This window comes from Danio rerio, chromosome 8 (assembly GCF_049306965.1).
Source record: "Danio rerio strain Tuebingen ecotype United States chromosome 8, GRCz12tu, whole genome shotgun sequence".
Classification (NCBI taxonomy): domain Eukaryota; kingdom Metazoa; phylum Chordata; class Actinopteri; order Cypriniformes; family Danionidae; genus Danio; species Danio rerio.
The window spans coordinates 63,402,501-63,415,000 of NC_133183.1; the positions used below are offsets into that span (position 1 = coordinate 63,402,501).

A 12,500-nucleotide genomic window follows, 5' to 3' on the forward strand; every position below is an offset into this window, starting at 1 on the left:
CGGGAGAGCTCGCGCTGAGCAGAGCTCTCAGTAAGGGACCGTCGGAAAAGTGCGTCTTTTTTCCCCCTTTTTTTTTGCTTGTTTTTTTTTTATGTTGGCTTGAGAAAGCCAACATACTGTTATACTACTCTGTCCTTGAAAACAAACGTATCTCCTCCTAGGCCGCTCATGCCACAAGGCCCAAATGTGGTCAAAATGTGCCTTCTGCATTCAAGATTGTTGCTATATCTCCTCATGCCTATAACACTTATCGTTTTTTAAATAAAAAATGTTAAATATAAAGTTTTTATAACCCGGGCATATAAAAATATTATACAAGCCCCAAATTTGGCCAAAAGCTGTATTTAGATGCGTTAGATTTTGTTGCTATTACTTTAAGGTTTATCAGACTTATAGTTTTTCAATAAATCATTTTTAAGCATTATTTTTCTCAAAATATGGCAAGCCATTTTTGACTTAAACTCTATATTTTTACTGATATGGCAAGCCTTTTTTGACTTAAACTCTATATTTTTACTGATATGGCAAGCCTTTTTTGACTTAAACTCTATATTTTTACTGATATGGCAAGCCATTTTTGACTTAAACTCTATATTTTTACTGATATGGCAAGCCTTTTTTGACTTAAACTCTATATTTTTACTGATATGGCAAGCCTTTTTTGACTTAAACTCTATATTTTTACTGATATGGCAAGCCTTTTTTGACTTAAACTCTATATTTTTACTGATATGGCAAGCCTTTTTTGACTTAAACTCTATATTTTTACTGATATGGCAAGCCTTTTTTGACTTAAACTCTATATTTTTACTGATATGGCAAGCCTTTTTTGACTTAAACTCTATATTTTTACTGATATGGCAAGCCTTTTTTGACTTAAACTCTATATTTTTACTGATATGGCAAGCCTTTTTTGACTTAAACTCTATATTTTTACTGATATGGCAAGCCATTTTTGACTTAAACTCTATATTTTTACTGATATGGCAAGCCATTTTTGACTTAAACTCTATATTTTTACTGATATGGCAAGCCATTTTTGACTTAAACTCCATATTTTTACTGATATGGCAAGCCATTTTTGACTTAAACTCCATATTTTTTTACTGATATGGCAAGCCATTTTTGACTTAAACTCTATATTTTTACTGATATGGCAAGCCTTTTTTGACTTAAACTCTATATTTTTACTGATATGGCAAGCCTTTTTTGACTTAAACTATATTTTTACTGATATGGCAAGCCTTTTTTGACTTAAACTCTATATTTTTACTGATATGGCAAGCCTTTTTTGACTTAAACTCTATATTTTTACTGATATGGCAAGCCTTTTTTGACTTAAACTCTATATTTTTACTGATATGGCAAGCCTTTTTTGACTTAAACTATATTTTTACTGATATGGCAAGCCATTTTTGACTTAAACTCCATATTTTTACTGATATGGCAAGCCATTTTTGACTTAAACTCTATATTTTTACTGATATGGCAAGCCATTTTTGACTTAAACTCCATATTTTTACTGATATGGCAAGCCATTTTTGACTTAAACTCCATATTTTTTTACTGATATGGCAAGCCATTTTTGCATGTGTCACTTTCACACTTATTAAGCATTGTATTTTCAAAAAAATACGGCAAGCCATTTTTACACAATGTTCATTCCCTTAGTCCCTTTATTAATCAGGGGTCGCCACAACGGAATGAACCGCCAACTTATCCAGCATTTGTTTTACACAGCGAAAGCCCTTCCAGCCGCAATCCAACACCAGGAATACATAATGTTCAAGTCCAGTTTTTGACACTCATAAAGACTGTCATAGAAACATCGGGGTTGATTAAGATCACTCGTATTGCCAAGAAGCTTTAATGTATCATCACTAACCTGTCGAATGTCCCCATAGCAATAAAACAGTATAACCTAGCAACCATTTAAAAATAGCAATATCTCTATCAGTCAAGTTGACTTTCTCAAGCCAACATCAAAGTTTATCAATGAACTTTAGGTTCTAGTTTTTTTTGCTCTGCTCAGCGCGAGCTCTCCCGGCTAAACGCATATCATCAATGCACCGTGATGCACAGAGATATCGAATTGAACCGAATCAATGGCATGATAATCGTAACTGAACCGTGAGACCAGTATAGGTTCACACCTCTAGTTTTTATCCGGAAAAGCTTTCAAGAATGTTTGGACCCACAAACAAATTCAACAATTTAGACCGTGCTGTAATTATGTTAACCCTTTACACTTTGTCAATTCTGACAGTTCGTCTCCTTAGAATTATAAAGTTCTATCTGACATATTATTCTTATTAAATGACATCTTATTTACATTATAGGATTTTTAAATAATTTGTTTACATTTTATTTACAGTTGTAGACCTTTTATTTAAAAAAAAAACAAATGTTGCACTCATACTGTTTGCTATGCAATGCAAAAACTTTTAAGCTCTATCTCAAAATCATTCAGAACGCAGAGAGAACCTTATATTCCAGGGTGATGAGTTGTTTTTAGTGTATTGCATTCATAAAATCTTGTTGTGAAACATTTGTGTATCTGCAAAACAAATAACATCCAATGACGCTGATTTGGCTCAAATACAGTAATGATCTTTTCCTGTCTCCATCACAGGGTAAAGAAGTGAACGCCTTCACGCAGCCCCCGGCTCTGGTCAAACCCGTCCCAGTAAGTTCCCTCTGCAGATATTGGAAATATCATCAGGTTGCCAGTTCCTCTTTAAGGCTGATTTATACATCTGCGTCAAACGCATGCGTATGCTACGGCGCAGCCTATCCGTTGACGCATAGCCCTTTGCTGTGGCCGTCGGCGTCGTTGACGTGCATCTCTTTTAAAAAATGTAACTACACATCACAATGATGCGTAGCGCAAGCTCTGTGATTGATAGCGCTGACGAGTCTGGGCGGGACCGAGAGCGATGCGAGCCCGATGGAGCGATTGTTTACAAGTGTGGAGTCCCGTGAAGGAGCTCCGGATGGAAAGTTTTGTTTTGTGGTTTTCTCATAGTTAAAGTTGTTGCACGTCCGCTGTTTCCGGCCTCAAAATGAGCGAGTTTGAACCACTTGTACATCCCTGAAGCGTTCAGAAAGAACAAAACACAGGCGAAGAAACTTAACACAGAGGAACATTTACACCTCACTGCCCAATAGCGTTTCGGAAGTGTTAATGCAGAGCAACAGAGACAGCACGCAGAAGTATAAATGCACAGCTACGTGCGATGCATGCGCCGTGGGTTACACCGGTCACTTGACGCAGAAGTATAAATCAGGCTTTATCAGTGTTTTTCTGTTTCTCTGTGATGAAGGCGGGGCCAGTTGTCCAGGGGGAGGAGTCTTCACTGCTGCTGTCTCCCAGTGTATTCCAGCATTCCGTCAACAAGGCGACAGAGGCAGGCAAAAGCTCCGCCTCCCCGACGTCCCCCACAGACCCGCCCACTGCGCTGTACAGCAGAACTCAGCTGCAGGACACACTCATACACCTCATCAAGGTACCAATGGTTGACAATGTTCTTATAATGAACGCCATTTAATAAATCATATGAATAATACTCTGATGATTACTGTTTTTACAGTACTGTGAGGGTTGGGTTTAGTGTTGGGGTAGGCATTAATAAAATACAATTTATAGCTACTTAAAAACTCTTAATAACTTACAGCCACAGCTGTATCCCTTTTAGACTTTCCTGCCTTTCTTCATGTGTATCCTTTCTTGAGAAGATGTGCATGAAAATGGCAACTTTGTTCAGTCATGTTTGGCATTTCAGTTGAGTTATTCATTAATCCTCTTCATGTGTTGACAGAATGACGCACAGTTTCTCAACACCATCCACGAGACCTATGTACAGAGCCTGTCTAAAGGCCTCAACAATGTCAAGTTATAGCCATCAACTGCATCTCCATCATCCAGCGAGATCCAGCATGACGCTCCGTGTACATCGACTAACAACCCATCCACACCATAAGACTGCAGCATTACTGAGGTTCACCAATGAAAATACTACATAATGATTCTGCCAGCACAGTTATGCCACATTCATTAAGGGACTTGTGCAATATATGAAGCCCTTTTTTTGTAGAATAGCTCTTCATTTATGACCTGGATAGGATTTAATATCCTGCTCTCAATGGTGTATTACTGTTAAAACATCAGTAATGCGTTGGAGATCTGCTTGAGTTTAGATATTGAAGACGTCGAGATTGTAGGATGTGCACTTTTTTTTTCCCCTACAAGCTTCGCTATTTAATTTGGACTTAAAATGAATGTTTGAAATGAATTAAAGTGTTCGGATAGTAAATAAAAAAATATTTGAAGCAGGGTAACACCTTACCTTAAGGGGCGTTCATAAGACTGTCATAAGACTTTTATAGTCATGACATAACACATGGGATTTCATGCATGCTTATGACAACCGTTTTTAAGCGTCATTCACTCAGTTATGGCATTTTAAATGCAAAGATGACACTGTTTGTTATGATAACTTGAGATAAATGCATCATAACCGGTCTTTGTCTTTATGACAACTTTAAGACAACAAAACCCGTCATAAATCTGTCATAAACATGATTGTCGTCATAATTTTTCTGGTCATGTTTTTAGTGACACAAATTGTATTTGTAATTTAAATGTCTAATTAAAAGTGTCATAACCTGTTATAAAGCATTATTAACATGTAAAAACACTTTAATGGCAAATTCAGCTTGTTTTACTGTAGTTGAGTTTAAAAGATGTATATTAATGACACCGTTATAAAAGTCATGACATATTTATAATAGCTTCATGACAATCATGTTTATGACAGATTTATGACGAGTTATGTTGTCTTGGTAATGTCAAGTTGTCATAAAGACAGATGCATTTAAGTCAAGCTTTCATAACGCGCAATGTCATCTTTGCATTTAAACTGACATAACTAAGCGAATGACACTTAATAACAGCTGTTATAAGCATGCATAAAGTCTCATTCACTTTGATGTGTCATATCATGATAACAAAGGTTTAATGACAGTCTTATGAACACCCCTTTAGTAAAGTGTTACCGAAAGCAGTCTATTAAATGTTGTGTTTTTTAAAATCGCAGACAGATGAAAAACTGTAATGCTTTATCTAAAGTCAGATTCATTAAATTAGAGCGTTTATAACACACTCTGATGATAGCTACAGTAGTCTGAGTATTCAGCAAGATCAATTACATTTCATTTCATCTTCAAAAGTGCAGTGAAATGCTTTCTCTTTGCACTGTTGCACATTAATTGTGTTTTTAAATTCGCAGACGTGTGTACTTGTGTTTACACTTACAAAAGGCCATCATGATAAGGGAGTTTCATAGTATTTTTTTCTGCAGTTTGCTTTTGATAGTATGGAGAATAGAGTCTGACCACTAATGAGTTATTTACTGACGTCACATTAATACGCTCTTCAAATGATTTAATAATGTCTAGTCTGTTGCAGCAGGATCCTGTTACTGTCTTTTGAGTTCATGTTCAAATAAATAATAATAGGCATAATTCAGATCATTGTTTGTACTGAATTACTTTGAGAATTGCAGTCGCTATACTTAACTAATGCCTTTGTGAAGAGTATAAAGGCCTATACTCTATAGTTGTAGAAAACCACAGTATTCTGTCATTTGTTTGTTACTATAGATGTTAGTTACCATAGCAACTATAGAATCACCACAACAGGTCAATATAGTGGTTGTTACCATAGCAACTAAAGAATAACCACATTTCAATTACTATTGTCGTTGTGTTACCATAGCAACTGTAGAATCACCACAACAAATCAATTACTGTAGTTGTTGTGTTACCATAGCAACTGCACAATCAACACAACAGATCAATTAGTAGTCACTGTGTTATCCTAGCAGCTGCAAAATCACCACAACAGATCAAGTAGTATAGTTGTTGTGTTACCGTAGCAACTGTCGAAGCGCCACAACAGATCAGTTAGTGTAGACATTGTGTTACCCAGAGGTGTGGACTCGAGTCATGTGACTTGGACTCGAGTCAGACTCGAGTCATGAATTTGATGACTTTAGACTCGACTTGACAAAATATAAAAAGACTTGGAACTCGACTTGGACTTGAGCATAAATGACTCGGACTTTGACTAGGACTTGCCCCTATTGACTTGTAAAGACTTGCTGCTTCCCATGAAAAGCCCAACGATAAAAAAGTATGTTGACATCATGACATGGACCGCTCTCTCTCTCTCTCCGTTTGTGTGTGCGTGTGTGTGACAGCGCGCGCGTGTGTGTGTGTGACAGCATGCGCGCTTTCGGCATGACATCCAATCAAAGCACGGTAGATTGTTTTGATTCGACAGTATCCAACGTGACTACTATGAGGCGCCGGAGTGGACAAAAGTCAAGCGAACGCAGAGAGAATTTGAATTTGAACTTGAGATCGAGCCAATACTCGCCAATAGTCTCTCTCTCTCTCTCTCTCTCTCTCTCTCTCTCTCTCTCTCTCTCTCTCTCTCTCTCTCTCTCTCTCTCTCTCTCTCTCTCTCTCTCTCTCTCTCTCTCTCTCTCTCTCTCTCTCTCTCTCTCTCTCGTGCATTCAGTCTCTTTGCGTTCGCTTGACTTTTGTCTACGATGGCGTCTCATACCTTTAGTGCTTTTGCTCTCACGGGATCCTCGTTTTAAACTGACCCTTCACTAAGCCACGCCCAAAAACCGCCACCCACCAATCGCGGCTTACCAATCGTAGCTACGGGCAGAGGCTCTGTCAAGCTTTCGAGCGAGGGAAACAAGCCAAATCGTTGCGCAATTGGATTGTGCAAATCTGACACCCGCTATCCTAAAAGTTTGGACTGGGTGGTGGGATTTTTTCCCCTTTTCAAAACCAAAGCCCAAGAGGAGAAATGCCAGCGTGGATCAATCTGTGTGAGGGGCGGTAAAGGAGTTAAGCTAAGTTGGTTTTGTTTTCGATATTCACATTCAGTGATAGGTGGCAATAACTCACACTCCTCTTATCCTAAACAGATCTAAACTGTGTTTCTTATAAAAAAAAAAAAAAAAAAAAAAAAAAAAACAAAGCAGGTTATGTTTCCCAGCGGTCTTTTTCTTTTTTTCCACTCGATATTATGAGCACTGCTTAGTTTAAACCCTCGCTATTGTAACGTATAAATACATACACTAATATTTGCTTGTAGGAAAAATCTATTTGTTCACTTCTATTATTTATACTTTGATTTGCATTTCAATTTTTTTTTCTTCCACTTAACTGCAAATTTGAATAAAAACTGGATAAAGAGCACACAAACATGCTGACAGTAATGGGTACTGTACACTGTTATGGGTCAATGATGCTAATATTCGGCACAAATCCATCAGTTTCTTAGGTTATTAGATTATTTTTATAATTTTCTAATAGGCGTAGCAACAGTAACTAAGGAGGGCGAGGCTTAGCGAAGGATTATTCCAAGAATGTTGATATGGTTTCTTTCTTGCTTTACTATTTATTAACAATACACAAAAAACTAAAAGGTTAAGGTAAATTCTTTAATAAATTCTAGTGTTTTTGAGTATTATACTTGTTGTATACTTGTATTATACTTATGTTTTAGGCTAGTATTATTTACGACTTGTTAATTAATGCTTCATAATACAGTAGTATTAACAATAGTGAACAGATAAAATAATACAAAGTGTAGTTTTACTACAGTAAAGTGTAGTGATTTGTAGTATAAAATACCCTATATTGTAAAATAATACAGCACTGGGTAATTTGTTTATATTACACTTGTGTTACCATAGCAACTATAGTATTACCACAACTGATCAATTGAAGTTCTTTACTGTAGTAGGCTACTGATCAAAACACAGTACATGCCAATATACGTGTTCAGGGGCCCTGTGGAACAGCTTTCCTCAAAATGAAGAGGATGACATGGAAAATGTCCTCCACAATCTCATCAGCAAAGTGGAAGCCAGCAGACACTAGTTTACTTTATTTTAGCTGCCATGATAAAATGAGATTGATAGTGAGATTTATTTGAAGAGTGGATAGTACAGTAGGCTATAATACCTTATCAAGTGTTTCCTTATTTTATCACAGTTACATTTCTGCTTGCATTAGTTTTTGTTTAAATGCTTTTAAAATAAAATGTATTCTTTACATCCAACATCTATTCCAGGGGTGCCTTATAGTGGTGTAAACCCCTTTACAAGGGGTGTTACCCCTGCGTAAACTCTAGCCACCCCTGTGGCCACCCCGATATGATTTTGCTGTTGATATTATTTATTTAAATCTACTTACATAAATGCAATACAATGCAATATTTCAATAAATAAATAGCAGCCACTAAATTATTGTGGATTGATTGGTGCCACTGACGTAGCTGGCCTCTTCTGGCCCCCCTAAGCAAATTTTCAGGGGGGCACCACTGGTCTATTCTCTGTCTTTAAGTGTTTGAAACTGAAAATATCTCATCATATAAAACAACCAAAAATGTTATGGTTTATTAGATTAAACATTTAATATGTAAGTCTATTTTAGTATTTTGGGTATTGTTATTAAACAGTTCAGCAATATGAATCATATCAAAAAGCATGAAAGGAAGAGGGAACACGACACAAATTGTGAGTCTGCATATAATCTCTGAGAGCGCTCAAGAAAATGTGTGTGTGAGCAGTGCATATTTGAGAGTGAGAGAAAATTTGCGCGTGAGCAGCGTATATTTGAGAACTCAGCAATCAGTTTTGTCCACAAACAGAGGAAATCCGTGCACGAGCATCACACAAGGTAGAGAGCAAAGCTCTTCAACGTTATGTGAAGAAAACAACGTTATTGTTTGTATGAAGTAGCCTACTTCATTAACAATATGTGCTACCATTTTACATTGCTGCTAGACGGATTTGCAACTCCATCTCTTTAGCACACACGAGATTCAATGGACAAAATTCCAATTTCACTCAATTTAACTTTGCAGCATATACAGGAGTTGGTCTACTGCTACCTCATTGAGGTTATGTAATTTTGGTTAATCACAAGTTGATCACTGAAGACATAACATAGCACAACTAAACTTAATGAATTAGACAGCAGTAGACCTGCAATTTCTGTGTGATGTGAGGCAAAATGGAGTCTTTTTTTGGTGGAACTCGTTCTTGTGCATTATGCTGTGGAGACGAGACGCAGCACTGTTCAGTACTTTTTCAGAAAATTGCCTTTGTATTTTTATATATCTGAGCAATGTTCTTTCATATAAAAGGTTTGTTTAATTAATACAGATCTTACAACCATACCTAATCTGTATATATTTTATTTTTCTGTTAAAAAGACTCGAAAAGACTCGAAAATCAAACTGCAAGACTTTGGACTTGACTTGAGACTTGTTGCCTTTGACTCGGGACTTGACTCGGGACTTGCCTGTCTTGACTCGGGACTTGACTCGGGACTTGAGGGCAATGAATTGAGACTTACTTGTGACTTGCCAAACAATGACTTGGTCCCACCTCTGGTGTTACCGTAGCAACTGTAGAATCACCACAACAGATTCATTCATGTACTTTGCCATGGTAAGGTTTAAAAATATTTAGTTACTATAAAATACGGTAGTACTTTCTTATATGCGAGTACAAAGAAAACAATAAAGTTGAAATACAGAAATGCTAAAATATGCTACATTTTACCATAGTAAATCCCACACTATACTCTGGTGTTTGTTTTCTTGTATGTGGAGTTTAAAAAATGATCTTTATCTTTCAGAATGTGATTTAATTAATTAAATGATAAATAAATTTACCAAAATAAATAAATTAATGCTACAATATGCTACATTTTACAATGGTAAATCTATGGTATATATTTGTCTTGTTGGTGGAGCTAAAAATGATCCTTATCGTTCAGAAATGTGATTAATTAAATGTTAAATAGTGCTAAAATCTGCTACATTTTACTATAGTAAATCCTACAGTATACTGTGGTATTATTTTTCTTGTGGGTGTAGTTATATTGTTTATCATTCGAAATCTGTAATTTAATTAATGAAATGATAATAGAAATAATATAAATAAACCCAAATAAATAAATACTACTACTTTACTGAAGTATCTTGTAAAAAATAATATATGCTACACTGCTTGCATCCGTTCACTATATAAAATACTATAGTATTAAGTAAGATGTAGTAAAATGTACCACACAATTTTGTAAACCATTATTATTTTATTATCAGTCGAATTAAAATATATATTTCATCGTCCAAAATGTTGGACCTGTATGTAAACGAATAAATAAACCGCAAGAGGTCGCTGTTTAACTAATTTTACCTCAGAAAAACACAGATCTGAGTTAAACAGTAAAACTTTTGCTTTTGACTAAGAAAATAAAGATAACATTTATTTTTGCACCCAAGTATAGTTAGAAATAAAATAGACCTCTTTAAATTACATAATAAAAGCTCTTCTTCATAATGTGTGTATATAAATATATGCATTTTCATGGTTAATCACTGTGGTAAAACATCATAATCAGACAGATCAGCGATTAATTAATTAAATATGAAACGCATTCACTTCCGTTCTGGAGCAGCTCAGTGGCACAGAAGGTTTGAGTCAGGGGATTATGATGCTGGATTATCTGTTACAGACAGGTAATCCAGCACACACACTCACACACACTAACCCTGGGCTTTCAGCATATGGCCATAATGAGCAGAAAACACCGCACTGAATGACACACAGACATGCATGGCGTTCGTACTGGGAATCCGAGGTAAGATTCAAATGCAGATTTTCCTGGAAATGTCAATAATGCTGACTTTATGAAGCCAAAAAACTCCGAATTAAGTCAATCCAGCGGGATTGTTCGGTGTAAGAAGACTGAGCGACCTGTTGGAAAGCCTGTTAGATGTACTACAGCGGTAATTGAATATTCCAGGCAACTATTATTCCCCGAAACACGGCCTTAAAGGGACAGTTCACCATAATAATAACAATAATAATAATAATAATAATAATAATGATGATGATGATGATTGTCATAATTTAGACTACTCTTAGTTTACTTGTTTCAAGTGTTTACATCTGTTGTGCAAAAGGAAGGACAAAAGGAAGATATTTCGAAGAATGTTGGAAACCTGTAACCATTGACTTCCATTGTATTTATTTGGAATGCTATGGATAATATTGTTTGTTTGTTAGACTTTATTTTAGACTTTTTTAGACTTTATTGATAGACTTTTTAACATTGCATGTCACAGCAGAGCTCTCCATACGGAGATATCCTCAATATGGATAATTTTACTATAGAAGTAAGCGATTAACATTTTTAAAAATATCTTCCTTTGGTGCTTAACAGAGGACGGAAACTCATAACGGTTTATTATAACCACTTGAAGGAGAATAAATATTAGGGCAGCTTGATATTGGAAGAATCGTAACATTGTGATAATTTTTTTTATTCTGTGATGTTATTTATTGCGATATGAACACAATTTCATCGATGACTAGCTATCTATAGTTGGATTTATGATGATTGGGAAGATTCTGCAGTGCATAAAATCTAATAAATATCCCATAAATGCAATAAAGAAAAATATACAATAGAAATAAATCGTGTTCTGTCGAGTCTAACAGTATGTAGATACAGTATCTGACTAAAAATATCAATAATTCAATAAAATTATTAGTTGTTAGTCACAAATGGTACATTTTCTTATACATGAGTGCATTTAAAAATCATTATACAATCACAGAAGTCAAAACACATGCGATGTGACTATTGCGAATGATCATATTGCAATATCGACGCTTGTTCGCCGCTAGTAAACAGTGAGCGACTTTCAATTGTTGTGTGAACTAGCCCTTTAATTTAAAACAGACGCACTAGTTCTCGGCGCGCGCACGCGGGGGAGGAGGATAGGGAGGATGATAAAATCTAAACTAGTGTTTTTCTTTCTAATAACTCTCCTGACGGACTGTCCGCAGCTCTGGTGGTGTTTTGAGGATGGCAGTGACGACAGAAAAAGCATATTTAATTATGTGACGATCGCTGCTAATGGCGCTCAATGGATTTAATCTGTTTTCTCGCGGAGTGAAAAGCCGGAAGATGCGCTCGCATCAGCATCAAACACACACACACGGTAAAACACGCTAGAAGAGATGCTGTAATTTAAACACACACACACACACACTGGAATATTACGTAATAAAAACGGGTTTTCAATGTGGAGCTGGGGATGGACGAGCCCGAGGAACCCAATGAAGGTAAACACAACGAGTTTCTTCGTAGTATGAGGAAATACTGTTGCTTTATAGTGTTGTACTGTGTGTTTTGCCGTGTTTACAAGGCAAAAACGATTGTGGTATTAATTACAATTGAGTTTTTACTACGTGTTTTGTAGTTTTACACACTGTAGAGTAACTTAAACAGTATTGGGTCATTTGTTTATATTAGTTGTGGTGTTACCACATCCACTAGCTATAGCATTATCACAGATTGATCAAGTGCTGTACTGTAGTATGGTTCAAAAG

At 36.1% G+C, this 12,500-nt stretch overlaps 2 protein-coding genes across 29 annotated transcripts in view; both read left to right on the forward strand.

The window, feature by feature from the left end:
* The window catches only part of dcp1a (decapping mRNA 1A), an 11,681-nt gene extending 6,154 nt beyond the window's left edge, over positions 1-5,527 (forward strand). For both annotated transcript variants that reach the window (XM_073909198.1, NM_182893.2), the window contains 3 exon segments: positions 2,633-2,686; positions 3,324-3,506; positions 3,819-5,527. In XM_073909198.1, coding sequence (XP_073765299.1) covers positions 2,633-2,686; positions 3,324-3,506; positions 3,819-3,899 — 318 coding nt within the window. In that variant the 3' untranslated portion in view covers positions 3,900-5,527.
* Positions 5,528-10,539: 5,012 nt separating this feature from the next.
* Positions 10,540-12,500, forward strand: part of cacna1db (calcium channel, voltage-dependent, L type, alpha 1D subunit, b) — a 65,398-nt gene continuing 63,437 nt past the window's right edge. For 19 of the 27 annotated variants that reach the window (XR_012384808.1, XM_073911287.1, XM_073911294.1 and 16 more), the window contains exon 1: positions 11,850-12,233. Coding sequence is in view for 26 of the 27 variants with exons in the window: in XM_073911287.1 (XP_073767388.1) it covers positions 12,206-12,233 (28 nt within the window). In the remaining variant the exon portion in view is untranslated. Of the gene's footprint in view, positions 10,741-11,849; positions 12,234-12,500 lie in introns of those variants that run through there. The other 8 variants (XM_073911288.1, XM_073911293.1, XM_073911309.1 and 5 more) reach the window with 1 other exon arrangement.